This window comes from Manis pentadactyla, chromosome 14 (genome assembly GCF_030020395.1).
Source record: "Manis pentadactyla isolate mManPen7 chromosome 14, mManPen7.hap1, whole genome shotgun sequence".
NCBI lineage: Eukaryota > Metazoa > Chordata > Mammalia > Pholidota > Manidae > Manis > Manis pentadactyla.
In genome coordinates this window covers 13548554-13569678 of record NC_080032.1, presented here as the reverse complement: position 1 = coordinate 13569678, position 21125 = coordinate 13548554, and the positions used below count along the sequence as shown (strand labels likewise).

At 40.7% G+C, this 21125-nt stretch overlaps 1 protein-coding gene across 2 annotated transcripts in view; it reads right to left on the bottom strand.

The window, feature by feature from the left end:
- The window catches only part of SART3 (spliceosome associated factor 3, U4/U6 recycling protein), a 43121-nt gene extending 22270 nt beyond the window's left edge, over positions 1-20851 (bottom strand). The window contains exons 1-2 of one of the 2 annotated variants that reach the window (XM_036903972.2): positions 20488-20851; positions 321-447 (exon numbers count right to left, since the gene is read on the bottom strand). In XM_036903972.2, the coding sequence (XP_036759867.1) occupies positions 321-447; positions 20488-20802 (442 nt within the window). In that variant the 5' untranslated portion in view covers positions 20803-20851. The remainder of the gene's footprint in view (positions 1-320; positions 448-20487) is intronic. The other variant, XM_036903973.2, reaches the window with a different exon arrangement.
- Between the last annotated feature and the right edge of the window lie 274 nt (positions 20852-21125).

Here is a 21125-nt window from a genome sequence, read left to right as displayed (position 1 = left end):
TTCTGAGAGAATGGAATACTGGAATAGGAAAACAAATACTGGAATAGGAAAGAGAAGGCAAGCAGAAAAGTTTAACAAAACAGAAAAGTTTTAACATAAATTAGGACAAATAAGTTAGGGTTCAAAATGTTAATCAGCATTGTATAATAAAACTGTTTTGCAAAAAAACTCTAGGATGATAAACTAAAAATCACTGACTTTGGATAATGTATTTCTTTAAAGTTTTTCTATAAGAAGCATGTCCTATTTTAGGCATTGAAAAAAAAAACATACTTCAATTCTCTGTGTTTACACAAGCAGCCAAACTGCTAAAGCATTACCTTCGGTCAAGGGGAAGATCTCGCTCATCTTCTGGCGGGCCGTCCTCACCTTGGAAAGCTCCCCTTCCAGCCGCAGCAGCCGGATCAGGTCCACGTGGCAGTTGTAGTCATAGATGTTGATAGACAGCTAAAAGGAAAAGGAACAGAAGCTGAAATGTAAAATGCCCTCATTAAAATAGCTTTTCTCACCACTTTAACACCAGACATGTCTGCACAAAGTAAATGTACTATCTGGGAGAGCCACTGCAAACAGCAATGCAACATTTACCCTCAGGAAGAGGAAGAAAAAAAATCAATGAAAGGGGTTTTTCATTATTAATAAAAAATAAAGTTCTCTCAACTCCGTTACAGTTCCTGTCAGAACACACCTGGGTTCTCTCTGAAATACAGAAAACATTCTAAGGAAACAAATGAATAAACCCAAAGTGTGACCTTAGGGAAGTTAACTTTTCTAAGCCTCTATTTCCTCATTTATATAATGGGGGTGGTACCACTGGGCTCGAGCTCCTAAGGTTCTTGTGGAGATTTTAAAAGATAATTTATAAACATGCTTTAGCACCTGCCAGGTACATAGGGAAGATTTCTATTAAACAAACAAAAGTCCCTATTGGGAGGAAAAAGAACAGCAAGACTGTTATCTGTCGAAGCTGAGTAATAGGTATGTAAGGTTTATTTTTATATTTGAGCCTTTTCAAGCTAGAAGTTTAAACAATAAATTAAAATTCCTTAAAAAGCTATATCAGACTGACCAAGGAAGAAACACAAAATCTAAACAAACCAATTACCAGCAAAGAAATTGAAGCGGTAATCAAAAAACTACGCAGGAACAAAACCCCCGGGGTCAGATGGATTTACCTCGGAATTTTATCAGACATACAAAGATATAATACCCATTCTCCTTAAAGTTTTCCAAAAAATAGAAGAGGAGGGAATACTCCCAAACTCATTCTAAGAAGCCAACATTACCCTAATACCAAAACCAGGCAAAGACCCCACCAAAAAAGAAAATTACAGACCAATATCCCTGATGAACGTAGATGCAAAAATACTCAAAAAATGTTAGCAAACTAAATTCAAAAATACATCAAAAGGATCATACACCATGACCAAGTGGGATTCAGGATGCAAGGATGGTACAACATTCGAAAATCCATCAACATCATCCACCACATAAACAAAAGGAAAGACAAAAACCACATGATCATCTCCATAGATGCTGAAAAAGCATTCGACAAAATTCAATATTCATTCATGAAAAAAACTCTCAGCAAAATGTGTATACAGGGCAAGTACCTCAACATAATAAAGGCCATATATAAACCCACAGCTAACATCATACTGAACAGCGAGAAGCTGGAAGCTTTTCCTCTGAGATCGGGAACAAGACAGGGATGCCCACTCTCCCCACTATTATTCAACATAGTACTGGAGGTGCTAGTCACGGCAATTAGACAAATCAAAGAAATAAAACCAGTCCAAATTGGTAAAGAAGAAGTTAAACTGTCACTATTTGCAGATGACATGATATTGTACATGAAAAACCCTAAAGACTCCACTCCAAAACTACTAGAACTGATATCGGAATACAGCAAAGTTGCAGGATACAAAATTAACACACAGAAATCTGTGGCTTTCCTATACACTAAAAATGAACTAATAGAAAGAGAAATCAGGAAAACAATTCCATTCACAACTGCATCTAAAAGAATAAAATACCTAGGAATAAACCTAACCAACAAAGTGAAAGACCTATACCCTGAAAACTATAAGACACTCTTAAGAGAAATTAAAGAGGACACTAGCAAATGGAAACTCATCCCATGCTCTTGGCTAGGAAGAATTAATATGGTCAAAATGGCCATCCTGCCCAAAGCAATATACAGATTTGATGCAATCCCTATCAAATTACCAACAACATTCTTCAACGAACTGGAACAAATAGTTCAAAAATTCATATGGAAACACCAAAGACCCTGAATAGCCAAAGCAATCCTGAGAAGGAAGAATAAAGTGGGGGGGGGGGGGGGGAATCTCGCTCCCCAACTTCAAGCTCTACTAAAAAGCCACAGTAATCAAGACAATTTGGTGCTGGCACAAGAACAGAGACACAGACCAGTGGAACAGAATAGAGACTCCAGACATTAACCCAAACATATATGGCCAATTAATATACGATAAAGGAGCCATGGACATATAATGGGGAAATGACATCTCTTCAACAGATGGTGCTGGCAAAATTGGACAGCTACATGTAAGAGAATGAAACTGGATCACTGTCTAACCCCATACACAAAAGTAAAGTTGAAATGGATCAAAGACCTGAATGTAAGTCATGAAACCATAAAACTCCTAGAAAAAAGCATAGGCAAAAATCTCTTGGACATAAACATGAGCGACTTCTTCATGAACGTATCTCCCCAGGTAAGGGAAACAAAAGCAAAAATGAACAAGTGGGACTGTATCAAGCTGAAAAGCTTCTGTACAGCAAAGGACACCATCAATAGAACAAAAGGTACCCTACAGTATGGGAAAATATATTCATAAATGACAGATCCGATAAAGGGTTGACATTCAAAATATATAAAGAGCTCACGCACATCAACAAACAAAAAGCAAATAATCCAATTTTTAAATTGGGCAGAGGAGCTGAACAGACAGTTCTCCAAAGAAGAAATTCAGATGGCCAACAGACACATGAAAAGATGCTCCACATTGCTAGTCATCAGAGAAATGCAAATTAAAACCACAATGAGATATCACCTCACACCAGTAAGGATCACCACCATCCAAAAGACAAACAACAACAAATGTTGGTGAGGTTGTGGAGAAAGGGGAACCCTCTTACACTGCTGGTGGGAATGTAAATTAGTTCAACCATTGTGGGAAGCAGTATGGAGGTTCCTCAAAAAGCTCAAAATAGAAATACCATTTGACCCAGGAATTCCACTTCTAGGAATTTACCCTAAGAATGCAGCAGCCCAATTTGAAAAAGACAGATGCACCCCTATGTTTAACGCAGCACTATTTACAATTGCCAAGAAATGGAAGCAGCCTAAGTGTCCATCAGTAGATGAATGGATAAAGAAGAGGTGGTACACATACACAATGGAATGTTATTCAGCCATAAGAAGAAAACAAATCCTACCATTTGCAACAACATGGATGGAGCTAGAGGGTATTATGCTCAGTGAAATAAGCCGGGCGGAGAAAGACAAGTACCAAATGATTTCACTCATATGTGGAGTATAAGAACAAAGAAAAACTGAAGGAACAAAACAGCAGCAGAATCACAGAACCCAAGAATGGACTAACAGTTACCAAAGGGAAAGGAACTAGGGAGGATGGGTGGGAAGGGAGGGATAAGGGTGGGGAAAAAGAAAGGGGGCATTACGATTAGCATGTATAATTAACATGTAGAGGGAGGCATGGGGAGGGCTGTGAAGACAAGTAGTGATTCTACAGCATCTTACTATGCTGATGGACAGTGACTGTAATGGGGTGTGTGGGGGGGGACTTGGTGAAGGGGGGAGCCTAGTAAACAATGTTCTTCATGTAATTGTAGATTAATGATAACAAAATAAAAAATTTTTTAAAAAGCTATATCACACATCTGAGACCAAGGAAAACTGAATTTGTCACTAGCAGACTTACTCCTAAAGAACAGCTAAAGGAAGTTCTTCAAACAGAAAGGAAATGATAAACTGAAGCATCAGGAAGGAAGAGGAACACCAAAAATATGGGTAAGTGTAACATATGGTCCTTCTCCCCATGAGTTCTCTAAACTGTGTATGACAACCGAAACAAAAATGTTAAAGACTACATGATACCCAAACAATGCTATTTAAAAGTAAGGATGATATGGGGACCTAAAGGGAACTAAGATTTTCACTCTTCACGCAGTGGTAAAACAGATACATTTAAGTCAAATACACTGTAATACCCAAAACAACCACTAGGAAACTATACAAAACAATACAGTAAAAATCACTACAAATAAACCAAGATGAAATCCTAAAAAGTGTGCAAGTAACTATAGAAGTCAAGGAAAGAGGAACAGAAGAACAAGAAACAGGAAATAAACAGAAAATAATTAAATGTTGGGCTGGACACCTAACATATCAATAATTACCTTAAACGTAAATCGTCTAATTAAAAGGCAGAGAATAGTAAAGTGGATAAAAACACACCCAACTAATGATTACAAGAAATTCACTTCAAACTGAAGAACACAGGTAGCTGAAAGTAAAAGGATGGGAAATGATATACCATATAAATATTCATCAAAAAAGTGGTTATATTATTATCACATAAGGTAGACTTCAGAGCAAAGAAAATTACCCAAGAAAACAAGGGACATTGTGTGAAAACATGGACCAACCCACTAGGAAGACAAAAACAATCCTAATTGTGTATGCACCAAACAACAGACATCCAAAATAGATGAAGCAAAAACTGAGAGCTCAAAGAAGAAATAGACACATCCACAATTATATTGGAGACTTCAGTATCCCCACCTTCAGCAACTAAAAGGAACAACTAGACAATCAGCAAGGATAGAGAAGAACTCAATAATACCATCAACCAACATGATCTAATTGGCATATATAGAACACTGCACCATAACAGAATATGCATTTTTTTCAAGTGCCCATGAAGATTCACTGACACTACATCCTGGACCATTAAAAGAAACCTGAACAAACTTAAAAAAAATGAAATCATACAGAGTACGTCTCCTGATCACAACAGAATCAAAACAAATCAGTTAACAGCAGGAAAGTCTCTAAACACTTGGAAATTAAACAATACACTTCTAAATAATCTATGGGTCAAAGATCAACGCTCAAGCAAAGTACACAGAAATGAATGAAAATGAAAATACAGGAAATCAAAAAAGTGAAATATAGCCAGCGTGGTGTGGAGAGGAAAATTCATAGAACTAAATTTAATATATAAAAAGTATCATACACTACAATTAAGTGGGATTTATTCCTGGTATTCAAAGGCTAGTTCCATCTTTGAAAATCAATCACTGTAATCCACCAAATCAACAGGCTAAAGAACAAAAACCACAGTATCAATTGATACAGAAAATGCATTTGATAAAATCCAACAACCATTCATGATAAAAACTCTCAGTTAGGAACTTATCAAAATTTTGCTCTATAAAAGAATGTTAAGAGGATAAAAAGACAAGCAACAGACTGGAAAAACATTTATAAACCACACATCTAACAAAGGACTAATATCTAAAAGATATTAACTCCAAACTCAACAGTAAAAACAATCAGAAAATGAGCAAGACATGAATGAACATGTATACCCAAAGAGGATAAAAAGATGGTAAATAAGTGCACATGAACAGTGTACAACATCATTAGCTATCGGGAATATACAACTTAAAACTACAATGAGATATCACTACACACTTAACAGAATGGCTAAAATAAACAAGTGACACCACCAAATACTGGAGAAGATGCAAAAAAACTGGATCACTCATACACTGCTGACAGTAATGAAAAATGGGGTTAGCAACTCTGGAAAACAATTTGGCAGTTTCTAATAAAATTCAACACATAATTACCTTAACACTCAGCAAGTGCACCCTCGAGCATTTTTCCCAGAAACAAAACCTATGTTCACACAAACATCTGTACATGAATGTTCATAACAGCTTTATTCCTAACAGACAAAACTAGAAACAACCCAGATGGCCTTCAATAGGTGAACGGTTAAGCTAACCATGGTAACCGATATCACTCAGCCATAAAAGGGAGAAAACTATTACACACACAACTCAGATGAACATTGAGGGAATTACGCTGAGTGAAAAGAAGTTAATCCCAAAAATCTGACTCCACTTATGTAACAATCTTGAAATGACAAAATTACAGGAGGGATCCCTGTGGTGACTGTTGGCTCCCCCCTGCCTCTGACCCGCAGATTTGGAGGGAACCCAATGGAATGCTGAAGACCTGAAAGGCCAGCCAGGGGACTCAAGGTGTCACAGCGCAAGAGTAATGCTTTTAGGCAGGAAAATAGACATGAGTGGGGTGGAAACAGAAAAAGGCCAGGAAGTCCACTAAAAAAGACCCAAAATTAATTCAATTAAAGCTCAAAAAGCCAAGAGCAACTTGGCCTGGAATGTTTGAATATTTTCCAGATAAAGGAAGGTATCTCAGCATAGCCCATGTCTTTATTGTGTTAACCATGCAGGCCCAGCTTACTTTACCTTTACCTATATGCTGTTTTTTTCTCCTTCCAGCCCTAATTAAGTAGTTTGTAACCTAGGTAACTAATTTAGCATGCAGGCCCAGCCGTAAACAATATAGTAAAAGGTAGAAAAGATTCCATCTTATAGATTGTATTTTAATACCCAGGAAGTTAAAAATTTAAGATTCTTAACTTAGTCTTTAGCAAACAGGCAATAGCTCAACCCACCTTGGGGGCTGGGCAGGCAGCCTGTTTCATCTGCTCCCAGACCAAGACACTGGTATCCCAGGGAGAAATCAGAGCAGGAAGTTCCTTGTGTTAATTCTAAGTATTCAAAGACCACTTAACAAGACTGCACCCCCAGCCCTTGGTCACATTCCTAAAGAATCCTTAAAAGGGGGAACCCCCAACCTTTTGGGGCATTCCTCTCTGAGGTCACCCGCACTTTCCAAGTGTGTAACCTTTTAACTTTAAACTTTTTTCAACCTTTCAGGGGCGCTCCTCTCTCTGAGGTGGCCCACACTTTCTAAGTATGTAACCTTTTAATCTTAAAACTTTCTCTCTCCAATCTTTCGGGCACCTCTCCTTGCTGAGGCTGCCTGCTGCACTTCTCTAAGTAACTTTAAATAAAGCTTTTACTCTGCTTCACTACTGTGTCTCTGCCCTTCAATTCTTTGTCGTGGCGGGGACAAGGACCGAGGAAAATACACACCGTTCCCTCAACTATGCCGAAAAGGCACTCCTCATATTTATTAAACAAATGACCTTAAACATGTACAGAATTCTGAGTAGGGTGTTCAACACATGATCAACACACAATCATTATCTGACCTTGAGTCTAGCCCTAGGGCATGACACTCCTCAAGGATACCAAAAGCATGTGAGGGCAGTCATGAGTTTTGTAGGAACTGTTTTGGCTCTGATCATTATGTTGTAGGAAAAATAATCAAGTCATATGTAATTTCTGTATTACTTGATCTATGTATTAATCCCATTAATTCCACATTTTCCCCTTTTCTTTTAAGAAGAAGATAGACATAATAAAGACTGTAGCAAGTAGACAGTTTCTAACAGAAGGCTTTTTAACATAATTTACTTCTCCAAATTCTGCAGTGTAAAATAAAAGTCTACTTTGTAGGGGACGGCCTATGGCCGAGGCTGAGTCCCACTATGGCTGAACACCGCCCTTCCACTCTAGTTGACCAATGCCCTAAGATGGCGCCCGCTTCCTGGGCGCCACCCTGCCTGGTTTGGTGGCATTAGCATAAGGAAGTTGCTCCTATAGGCTTGCCCCATGCTTCCGCGCTCGTGCTCAACTCACGCAGAAGGCATGCTAACAATCAGCTTAAAGGTCACGCATGATCTTGATCACCATAGGCCAGCTTCCTTTATATAAGGCAAAAGCAGGAAAGAGAAGGACTCTCTCTCTCTCACTCTCTCTCTCTCACTCACTCTTACTCTCTCTTTCTCTCCTCTCATTCTTCCTCTCACTCGCTCCCTCCAGCTGTTGCTTCTTCTCACTCACCTTCTCCCGTTCCGAGCAACAATAAACAACTGAAGTGAACCAGGTCTGTGTACGTATCGCTGTCGTCACCGCCACAAGGGGCGAACGCGGTACTACTTCTTGAATTTACGTGATGTAAATTAAAGATAGAAAGATTTAGTGCAAGTAGAAGGCAATTGCAGGTGAGCAGGTCTATGCCTATAGGCTGGGTTTTGATCTGAGTTGGGCAAGGGCAGCAAAACAGCCAGGGATACAGAAGTTTTCTCTCAAAACTGGGGGGATGAGCTTCTAAGCCTCAACTCTGTTGACCCCCAATTTCTCACCTGATGGCCCCTCTGCGACTGTGCCTGTCTTAGGTTGTTCCTCCCTTGAGGAATCTTACCCGTCTCTGGCTAACCAGTCATCTTCTGGGGCTACACAGGGAGCTGTAAAGTTGGTAAATTAGAGAGAAGTAGTGTTTTTTGCTTTCTGTCTTTTTCAAAATTGATGCTTCATGGCTACTATGCCCAGCACTTGAGGTATCTTATCTTCATTAGCTGGAAAGGCTTTGATGCACTACAATTCTATGTATGAGATACAAACTCTAGAAAAAGGGCTGTATTCAAGAAGGAAGAAGAAAAGTTACAGAAGTAGCAAACGGAAGAAAATGTGAGAAGATTGATTATTTCTATGACATAACTTTTTGCAGAGTAGCAGAAGCCTGTATAGGTTTTAACAGACTATCGATTAAATTACATACACATATTAACAGAACAGGAATACACGTAACAAAAGCAGACCCACAATTAAGGGCCATATCCAATGAAACCAAGAAAACCAGTTAAGTAACTCAGGCATTTGTGAAAACTTATTAATAATATTATGAATATTGTCTGCTGATTTTGAATGGTTTGAGAGAAGTCAGACAAATTAAAACCACAGATTCCTGGAAACTGTTCACATCCCATACATTCTTTTAATAGTACTGCAATTCACACTTCTTCTAGCTCTTGACTGAGTTCAGATAATAAAGAAGCAGTCAAATGTGTTGTCTTGCTATACGCACAGGCCAGCTTAGGTATCTCCTTTTGCATTCTACCGACAAGCCCAGGAACCAGCAGGATGAATGCCACTGCAACAGCAACAGAGGTGGGATCTAAAAGCTTCAAGCTGTCATCACTATCAGATGGCAGAAATCTTTTATGACTATTTCCGGGATAATCTATTAAAGCAGGAAGGATGCGACTCACGCCACATATACCTTGATAATGTGAAGAGAGGGCTTAGGGTGTGAACTTGTACCACCTGCCCTGTCCCTGAGGTGGGCTGGGTTATTGTCTGTTTGCTAGGGCTGTTTACAGTGAAGTCACAGGTTAAGCTGAGATACCCTTCTTTATTTGCGGAACACTCAAACGTTCCAGGTCAAGCTGCTCCTGGCCTTTTGAGCTTTAACTGATCTCAATGAAGATGAGAACTAGTGTGACCTTGACTTTGCATAAAGCCTAACACAGAGTTTCATAGGGACTTCTCTGCCCATTGTCACATTGCTCTGGCTGTAAATATCCTGCCTTGCTTCTTCCCCCGGAGGCCCTCACCCTACTCTGACTACACCCAAGGTTCCTGTCTCCTTCCCCACCTCTACAGAGAGACCCTAGCCACTGCTAGCAAAAGGGGGCGATGACCGCTCTGGCTGCTTCGTGCTGAGAGGGGGCGCAGTAAAGGGTGCAGCTAGGTCTCCATCACTGGTGGGTAGAGAGGCCTCGGGAGATGGGTGCTTCCATCTTGGGTTCCATTCCTATTACTATTTGTAATTTTATGGCTTCTAGGCAAGATAGAACAAGTCGTGTTATTAGGTTAAGTAGCAACATCTGGAGTTGGATTTTCCATTTTGGATCAACCTGACAAGATTAAGAATGCATGGCTGAACATGAGAACTAGAAATAGTAAAACTTTAATGGAAATGATAAGAGAAAACTAAAACATCTGGAGAATTTATAGCCAGAAATTTTGGGGAAACTAGAATTCTGGATTAATTTATATCCCAACAACTAGTATTAGGATTCAGTTTAGACAAGGCTGCATTATTGAAACAATACTTTTCTCTAAAATGACCTTCATTTTTATTAGTAGTTTTTAAATTCTGAAGGGATCAGGTAGAAAGATAAATGTTTCAATTCTGCTTATAAAGATATTGTCATTTACTGAACTGTTGTCAGCTTAAGAAATAAAGTTTAAAACATTTATCAGCAACACTTGAAACAAAAAGCCACAAAATCATCTTCCTTAGTTTACTTAATCCTATGTAACTAATACCATTCTGCTGAAATCTAGTTCTTTACCAGTTTAGGAGTAATAAAACAGTGACTATAAATGACAAAAGACTTAGAAATGACGATGGTTAAAGATCTGATGAGAGCTTACTATAAGACAGTTGACATAAGGAAATTTGAATATATCTGTAACACAAAACACTTAGTAACAAAGTTTAGCCTTTGACAGTGCTTTCCAGGTAATTAAGCAGGTAATTATATATCAGATAAATAAGCCAAATTAGCCAAATACCTTCCCCAATGAAAAAAAATTCCTCTGACATGTTCCAGGGGCCCTCTGGAAACTATCAGTTAACTGGAGGTAAAAGCACCTTTTTGAATTTGATTTTGGGAAGCTGTCAGAAGAAAGTTCTTTGGCACTTGCTTAAATAAGATTATAGGTTGCCAAGAAGTAATATTTATCTATTTAACCAGAATGACAACAAAATACCTCAAAGGCAAATACAGACTTTTACACAGTTGTTAGCAAAGTTTAGCTTCTAGTCTAGTCCTTTTAATAGTAAGATCTCATTTTCTTAAATAGACAACTCACTGAGGCTTTAAGCATGAGAAACTGCTTTGATAAAACAATTAGAAAACCTTCTGTAATTTTTCGACATTAAAAGCAGACTAACAGTTTAAGAAAACTTTGTCCTTTTAGCTGAAAACAAAATTTTAATTTGCTGTGTTCTTGATATCGAGTCATTTGCTTTAATTTTACATAGCATGATTATATCAATTCTTCTACCGTTTCTACAGTTTTTTTATATTTAGAATTCTTCCTCTTTAAATAAACAGCTGTACTTTAGAAAAGTTACTTTCTTTAATCAAAAGACATTTTTTAGCATGCAGAAAGAAATGTTTTCCTTATTATTTTAAGTAGCTTTAATTAGAACTTAAAACAATTAGGAACTTTAATTTTCAGTGAACACTGAGAAGTAGGCTATTGTGAACTTACACTAGCATTCTTTAGATTGACAAATTTGTGAACACATTTTATAATTCCTGGAACCGCATGCTTTAGCACAATCTCTAAGCACAAAATATGTCTACTTAACTTAGCAAAACTTTAAGATTTTAGATTACCACAAAGATTCTCAGGCTGTTCATAGATATACACACTGTAACACAATTATTAAGATGTTTACTTGCTACACTTACTTAGTTTACTCATTCCTAACAACCATGCTCACAAAACCTTTACCAAACATTAGACAAAGTCAAGCCTCTTTTTAAGCATTTTTTTCTTGAAAGATTTAACAGACAACATCAACTTAAATGACTTTAGGTAAACTTAGGCAGCTGATAACCATAAGGACATGTCCATTTCAGTTCAACTTAAATTAGCATTAATGCTTAGTATTTTTTATTAGAATTTTCTGGAAGTTTTAGAATGCCCAATTTTCACCAGCACTTGTCTTTAAATCAATTAATTCTTTTTAATACCATCTGGAGGTAGAATATATTTTTCATTTACACACTTAGACACACAGATTGAGACGTGATGACTACAGTTAGCAACACTTTTCATAAAAGAACATATATACAGACAGATAACGTGATACAAAGATTTGAGTTACTAATATCCAATTGCCTTCTTTCTTTTTAGCTTATTTTATTAAAAGTACTTCAGTTTTCAAGAATACACTCTGAGGGCGAGCAGTTTACGTAACCGGGTTAAGGTCTAGATGGCCCAAGGCAAACAGGGAAACAGGGCCAACAAAGGCTCTGAACTGATAAGGGACTCTGGGTGTCTAGGGGGGCTGGAAATGAAATGCAACTACAATTCTAACACCAGTTATTTAAAATCAGGCTATATTGCATAAGATAAATTTCTTCCATTTCAGGGAGTCTAGTTTAAAAACCTAATTTTTGAGGATAATGATGAACCCAGTAAGTAGAATAGATTTTTACCAAAATAATTTAGAAAACTAGTTCCATATTGTAGTAGTTCATGGGACTTTTGACTATTTTCTTTTCTTGCATTAAAATAAATTAAGCTGCATAACCTTATAATATTGTATATCTCCTACCTTATGGTGGTGGGCATCAGGTTCCGTGAAACTGATGAAGTTAGGAGAGAGTTAGGAACATCCCCTGCCTCACTCAGAGGCCAGGGCGGCCTGAAGCAGCAGGCTGGAAGTCAGAGAAAGAGAGTCACTCCTCACGACACCCAGTCGGGCTGTCGGGGTCTGATTCCAGACACGCGGGCCTTTGAGAAGCCGCTGAAGTGCAGCCTCAGCCTAGACTCTCGCAGGTGCCCGCGGCCTTCCTCAGTCCCTCCCATCCAAGGAGAGGCCTCTGAAAGGGAATCCTGGCCTCCACTCAGGTGACTCTCCCGGCTCCCAGGGGAGCTGGGGGATCCACTGAGGGAGACGCAGGGGAACCAGGGGAACCTGTCGCTTGGGACTTTGAGATCAGCAGCCAGGCTAGAGTCACAGCACAAGTAACACCGAAAAGGTACTCCTCATATTTATTGAGCAAACGAACTTAAAACATCTAAAGAATTCTGAGTAGGGGGTTCAACACATGATCAACACACAATCATTATCTGACCTTGAGTCTAGCCCTAGGGCATGACGCTCCTCAAGGATACCAGAACCATGTGAGGGCATCCCGAGCTGTAGGAACTGTTTCAGCTCTAATCATTCTGTTGTAGGAAAAATAATCAAGTCATGTGTATTTGTACATTTGATTTCTATATTGCTTGATTTATGTATTAATCCATTAATCCCACAGGTGACAAGGACATCTTTGTGTTGACTGTGTCAACATCAGTATCTGGGTTGTGATATTATACTATAGTTTACGAAAGGTCACCACTGAGGGAGACTGGGAAATGGATACACAAGGATCAATTATTTCTTACAACTGCAGGGAAATTTACAATTACCCCAAAATAAAAAGCTTCATTTTTTTAAAAAGTCTTTATACAATCTAGGGTGTGGGGTAACATTAAGTCTATTCAGAGACTAACTAGACTAGTATCCACTCTTCCAACATCTGCCACAACATTTCAGCAATAAACATTCCCTCTCCAGAGACAGCAGAATACCTATACCTCATTCAACTAACACTCTGCCATCTGACAATGTACTCAAATAATCTAGATATTAGCAACTGCATTAAAATACACATAGGAAGGTTTGTCTTGCAGGAGCAAGTCTCAGGAATGATGAATCAGATCATGGCATTGACACAGGATACACAAACTGAACAACAGAACAAGAGAGTTCCCAAAACAGACCCATGCAAAGAGAAAATACATGATAGATGTGGCTCTGGTTCTATCCACTGAAGTGAATTCATGACCCATGACCATAATCCCAATTTGAAAAACGGTGATTTTGAAAAACTCATACATAATTCAACAGTAACAATGTTCCTTGTAATTTGTTGGCAACGGGGGAAAAAACTGCAAACAGTCTGTTAGGGAGAGTTCGGTTCGGTGACGCAGGGAAATCAGAGGACAAAGTGAGGAAGGAATTCATTAAAGTAACAGTGTTAGGGAATGACACAACAGAATAATAAAGGAAGTTCACAGAACAGCTACTCAGCATGGGGCACGACCCCTGCCAACTCCTTAAGCCAGGGTCACCTGGCGTCCAGCGTCTGCTTGGATCTGCAAGGCCTGGAAACTGAGTCCCTACGACCCCAGGCTTTGCGGGAGCCGCAGAGCACTGGATGGAGTGAGATTATGTTCTGCAAACTTCCTATAGGTAAAAAAGGGAGACTTTCAGGCAGGTTACTAAAGAGCAAGACTGTAAGCGGCAGTTCCCGGTCACCCAGGCAACGGTAATTTGCAAGCACAGGTCTGAGCTCTCAGCAGCCCCTCCTTACTTGTCTGAAATAGGAGAGTGAAAGTTAAAGCCGGAATTCGAATGATTAGAATGACAAAGCAAAGTAATAAAACACTTAATACTGGAAAGGCACAGAGACAATGCGTTTAAGTGAGAAGTCTAGGTAAAGCAAAAGGAGCACACTCGGAGAAAGGGGAGTGTGGGCTGCCCTAGAGAAGAGGCACCCCTGAAAGGTTGGGAAAAGGTTAAAAGGATATGCACCTAGAGAGTGCAGGTGACCCCTGAGAGAGGAACGCCCCTGTGAAACCTTGAAAAGAGAGAGTTTAAAGTTAAAAGGTTACGCACTTAGAAAATGCGGGGGACCTAAGAGAGAGGAGGGTCCCCTGAAAGGTTGAAAATAGAGAGTTAAAAGGTTACGCACCTATAAAGTGCCGGCGACCCCAGAGAGAGGAACGCGCAGCCGAAAGGCCGGGGATTCCCCCTTTTAAGGATTCTTTAGGAATGTGACTAAGGGCTGGGGGTGCAGGCTTGTTAAGTGGCCTTTGAATAGTCAGAATTAACTTAAAACACAAGGAACTTCTTGCTCTGATTTCTCCCCGATACGGGCGTCTTGGTCTCGGAGCATATCAAACAGCTTGCCTGCCCAGCCTCCATGCCTTTCACTGTGTTGTTTACGGCTGGGCCTGCATGCTAAATTAGTTACCCAGGTTACAAGCTACTTAATTAGGGCCAGAAGGAGAAAAAAAAAACAGCATATAGGTAAAGGAAAAAGTAAGCTGAGTTCTGAGAGAAATCTTCTGCATACGTGGATGTTTTATTGCCCTTGTCTAGCTTGGATTAACACATAGTCTACAGGCACACACCTGATCATCTACATTTGCTCTCTTACAACACTAAACTATGTTTTCTACCTTTATCTTGTATCTACCTACCACTTCAGCATTTTATTAAAAATAATAATAATAAAGAGAGAAATGTGGTATCCACATATAAATCAAGTATAAAAATCAAATGAGTATTCATATTTGAACTGACTGTTTATAGTTCATAATGCATGAGCAAAACCGAAAGTTTCTGTGATGACTGCCCTTGTACTGTTCACCATGTAACTTATTCACTATGTAAGAATTTGTTCTCCATGTAAGAACTTGTTTGTTATGCCTCAGAAGATTGGAGACTGACGAAAATTAGGCTTGGGGTGGATTAATGATTGTGCATTGAGCATTGACTCCCCCAAACAGAATTTTATTGTTGTTAACAACCATTTGATCAATAAATATGAGAGATGCCCTCACAACAACAAAAAAAAAGTACACACTTCCAATTGTAAAATAAATAAGTAACCGGGGATGTAATGTATAGCATAAGGAATATAGTCAAAATATTGTAACAACTTGGTATGGTGATAGCTGGTACCTAGAATTATCATGTATATAAATGTTGAATCACTGTGTTGTACACCTGAAACTAATGTAATACTGTGTGTCAACTACCTTTCAATAAAAAATAATTATCTACCAAAAAAAAAAAAAAGTAAGCTGGGCCTGCATGATTAACACAATAAAGACGTGGGCTATACTGAGGTACCTTTATCTGGGGAATATTCAAACATTCCAGGCCAAGTTGCTCCTGGCTTTTTGAGCTTTAATTGATTAATTTAAGGTCTTTTTCTCTTTTCCACCCCGCTCATATCTATTTTCCTGCCTAACAAGTCCAAATGCCAGAGAACTGATAAACTGTGCCAAACTCACACAATAGTCAAAATGAATGAACTGCAACTACAAGTCACATGAATGAATCTTAGAAACACACTGCTGAGTGGAGGGCAGTCCCAGGAGACTACAAACAACATGATACTTTATAAAAAGTCAAAACTGAACAAAAGTGGACCACATACTGCCTAGGGATGCATACTTAGGTGATAAAACTATGCACGTTTTAAAAGAGAAGGAAGCACACAAGATTCAAGGAAGTAGTTATCTGGGTTTTAGGAGGGGTGACGGGGAGGGTCAGGGGAGAAGCCCAACAAGTGCGTGCAACAACACTGATGAAGCTCCAACTCTGAGTGGCAGATAAGGAGTGTTCATTTGACCGCCATACTTCATAATTCACAGATGTGAATTATGTTTAATGTAAAAGATAATAAAGAAGAATCAGTAACAGATAAGAGCATAGCTGTGGGTAAAATTGTTATATTTTCAGAATATCTTGCCTGGCTTTAGTACATCTGCGTATCAGCAGGCGTTCAGAAGTGGAAAGAAGTATGGCTTTAGTGCATTTGCATATCCTCAGGGTGGAGAGAAGTTCATCTCCACATCAATGGGTAATTACCTGGGCAACGGAAGGCTTATCAGTACCTGAGAGGTGAGGGGGAGGGCCGGCTTTTGTTTCTGCGGGAGCAGGAAAGAGAGACAGCCCCAGACGGCAGTTTGTAAGCAGTAAACAGATTTTAAACTTTATTTCTCCCTTTGACTGATTTTGGTTTTAGAGGTATTTTGCCCCGGGATTTCCTTTCCCAGGACTTACAAGGCCTTTAACTTTTTTTAAGTCTTAAGTCTTTCAGCAATATTCTCCTGCTCAGGACTTAACAAAACCACCAGATGAACCTATCGCATGATTACGTGAGGAGCTGAAAAGGAATGGACTAGGTTAGGACACAAATGTTCTGATCACCACCAGCTCTGTTTCCTCATTTGTTTCCTCATTTGAACCAGGGAGGAGACGGAGTAAACCTCTGGTTCTCAAATGCACTGTCATGACACAGATGCTTCAAAATTGTCAAGTAGTGTCATACAAGTAACAACAGTTAAAGAAGTGAAGTTTGTGAAATGTCCTTACCTCATTAAAGAACATTCAAGGTTCTCCCTGTCACCCTGAGACAGGGACCGTGGGGGCGCAGTCAGAGTAGGGTGAGGGCCTCCGGAAAAAGCAAGGCAGGATATTTGCAGTCAGAACAATGTAACTACATGCAAGGAAACCCCCTACCAAAACTCTGTGTTAAACATTAAGCTCTAGAGTCATTCTTCAGTGAGATCAGTTAATATCCCTAGATAAAGAAGAGTAGCACATGTTTTATTATTATGCTAATCATTTGTGATCATGTGTAAGATTCACTTTAGCATGCTAAAAGGCCCAGGCCTTTGTGCTGTCTTTCCTCCTTCAGACCTGATGAGGTTATTTGCAAACTGGGCAACTAATTTAGCATGCAGACCCAGCCATAAACAACATAGTAAAAGGCAGGAAGGATTCCACCTTAAAGATAACTCCCAAGAAGTTAAGAAGTAAGATTCTTAACTTACTCTTCAGCAAACAGACAATACTTGGGGGCGGCCTTGTTTGATATGCTACCAGACCAAGAAGCTGGTATCTCGAGGAGAAATCAGAGCACAAAGTTTAAGTTAATTCCAAATATTCAGGGACCACTTAAGTCCACACCCCTAAGCCTTTTTTCATGTTCCCAAAAATCTTCAACTGCCTATAAAACCCCTAGACAACACACCACCACAGGTTCTCTTGTCCCCTCCTGGAGAGAGCCAGGAGCTCTATTCTCTCACTGTATCTCTGAATAAAAGCCTCTCCCTGGCTGTATACCTTGACTGTTTGTTAAGTTCATTCTTCGATTCCTCAAACAAGAACCGCGGCATCAAGGCCACCACTCTTGACACCTGGGTCTAAACATGTTTTCTGAGCATGAAAAAGAGGGGGGAGCCCTTGCTGGGTTAATGTAATGTGTATAACGAGTGCCCCTCATGGGGAATATCATGTGAGGTCAGAAGAAAAGGGTATAAACATCACTGAAGAAGAGGAACGGCCTCTTAAGTTGCTTTTTGGTCTAAATTTCTGATTCTTAGGCCCAAATTTTGTTACATATGGAGAAGTACTCTGAATGCATATTAAATGCACACTGAGATGCATCTGAGACATTTCCAGAGTTCAACCCGCACTGACAAATGAATACCTACACTCGTCTATTCAGGTCAGAACACCATTAACAACAAAGGATGCTTTATAAAGAAAGGCAGTCTGGCCAATGCACAAAGTGATGAGCTGGCTGATTTCCTAAGTGCACGACCTAGACTTGGAATGGGGGTGGGGAGATAAGAGAGAGCTAGTGGCAAGGACACACTGCTGTAATCACAGGGAAGGCAGGAAAAGGAGAACTGAAGCAGGCTGTGGCATGGCACCTACTATGCGTCAGACTGTGGCAGAAGCTTTACCCACCGTGTCACTTAAGGTCCCATAACAGCCCTGTCAGGGAGGACTATTACAACTATCTTTTTACCAACTGGGACACCGTAGGCTCAGAGAGCTGAAATAACTTGGAAGGCACCATAGTTTAGTTTCAGGACACAAACACAAATAATAGAAAACCTTTGCTTTTGTGAACAGAAACAAATTCCATAGCTAGTTGCAAGCTTTCATAAAACACACTCAGAGATGAGACCTGGAATTCACAAATCCTGCAAGGCCTAGTCTTTCACAGACCTCTCTGGAAGTTACTCACAGCAGGGGCTAAAAGCTGTGGATCAGGATAAGGTAGGGGGTGGGGGTTGGAAATACTGGAGAAAGTCAGTCAAGACTCCGGAACAAAGAGGAAAAGGCCAGAGGCTCTTCCATTCACCATCACTTGCCAGATGCCAGCGTGTGTGGCCGAGCTCCACCCCACCCTCAGTGGCCTGAGGCAGGGCAGACAACTGCAGAACCCCAGCAGCCAGAACTCAGCTCTGTCCACATGAAAGACTTTATCTGTTTCCAAACCTCCCGAATTTCCACTAAAAGAGATAATCCTATTTCCCCTACCTCACTTGACAGTAAAATCCAACTGAGCTAATGATTCATTGAAAAGCCCAAGTCTAGAAGTCAGAAATACAGACCCACGGGAAAGGGGCACAGCCAGCCTGGCACCCCCCCAAATTATACTGCATTTGCTGAATAAATATAAGACTGGATGAGCATCTGTGTATACTTATTTATAAAAACCAGCTGCCTACCCCAACTGGTTCCTTTGACTTTCAAATGTGATGACATGCGAAACAAGCTAGACCAATGAATGGTATCGCTATTTCACAACCTAACAAAAATATCACTGCCAGAGAGGACATTGTAAGGAATCGCATGCCCAGCAAAATTAAGTGAGCAACCTAGGCTAACAACTTCACATCACTAAGTGATTGCCTATCCAGTGTCGCATTTGGTCCACAGACAGCCATGAAAAGTTCAAACCTCTGGATGAGTGACATGGAGCAAATCATTTTATCATTTGTTCTGAGCCTGTTGCCTCATCTGCAAAATAAGAACGTGCTCTATCTCCTGTGTGCCCCTCCCTATCCTGCACCCGTGTGTGGACCACATTGATGGGTGTCTCTGGCCCACCTGGAGAGAGGAAAAGGAGGTAGTCAGGGCACCGCAATCCCTGATGGGAACTAGGGCTGCATCCCCTTGACCAAAGGACTCCTCTCAGGTGCCCCCTCCACACAACTAATCAGAAAATGGGTCACTCCCTCACCTTTTCCGGCCTAAAGGCCTCCTACTACTAGTCCCGGGGTACTTAACTTTCACTCCTTATTTTCCTGCCCACAACTTTATAAACACAATAGTCTCTATTAAACTTTTCTCAAACAGCCCTTATTTGATTGTGCCACCTACTTCCTGCTGGGACACTGGATCTCATCAGTTTCAGATTAGAAATCAATTTACTACTAGGTGCCACACACAGGGTTATAATTACTGTTACGACAATTACGTGATGCAGAAACTGTTCCTCTCAATTCACAGATGAGAAAACCGAGGCTCAGAGATGTTAAGAAATTCGCCCAAGCACACACAGGCATGGAACAGCTATAACTGGGGCCTTAGCCGCCAGACACTGAAATCTCTGCATTCCCGTTTCTGTAACTGTCACGGTCATTATTTTCTCTACCACACCGTATATCCTACAGTGCAAAAAAAAAAAAAATCTCTTATGCACAAGGATTCCTACTGATGGACAGAGTTTAACGGTGTGGTGTGGTTAAGAGTGGGAGTTCTGGAGTCGGCTCAAAGTTCAAAAAGCCTGACCCGCGACTTGCATAAGTGTTGGGCAAGAGAATTCCGTCCACGAGAAGCCTCGGTTTAGTTTATTGTCGTAAGACGGAGAACACACTATTTCCTTCACTGGGCCGTTGTATCTTTTTCTCTCGCTCTAAAATAGCAAACTCACAGTCCCAATGAGATGACGCTTGCAAAGCACCCAGCAAGCAGAAGGCGCGCAAAAAACTGATGCTACGGGGATTAACGGCGGTTTGGCGGCCTTGGCCCCGGGAGGAGGGTCGGGCCTGGGAACCGGAGGAAAGGGGCCCAATGCCCACCCCGCGGCGCACCTGCTCCTCCAGCCGCTCGATCTCCAGCTGGTTCTTCTCCTCCTCTTCGTCGTACTCCCACTCATACTCCCCCGGGGAGCTCTCCGCCGAGGAAGCCATGGCGTACTCTTCATCTCCATCGCTCTCACTCACGCCTTCCTCCTGCTGGTCCCACCCCGGCCCCATGGTCTTGTACGTCGCAGCGGCTACCGCCCGCGTCAACACCTGCCCCCTCGTCCTGGCCGCCTTAACCTCATCCTCCTCTCCCTCAGCGTTGGGCCCAGTCTTCGGCTCAGCCTCTGGTTCTGAAGGAGACGCTGCGGCCGCTGTCGCCATCTTGCGCTTCCAGTGACTCTCGGGTCTTCACTCGGTCGCCAAAGACCCGCTGAAGGAGAGGCTGCCCGCAGCGGGCGCCTGATCAAAACCCAGCTCGCGTGCCACCTAAAGGGAAATTGTGAGCCTCGGGTGACGGGAAAATCTTCAAAATCACGAAACTAGTATTATTTTTATGTAGTTGTGGAAGTTCTCGCAGAGGAAAAAAAACCTCACTAATATGACATGTGTTCCGTCACAACTTCGGACAGAAATTAGGTCTTTGAACAGGAAGTGGAGTCCAGAGAGGAAGTCATGGAGCGAGCGTGATTGTTGTGATGGATTCG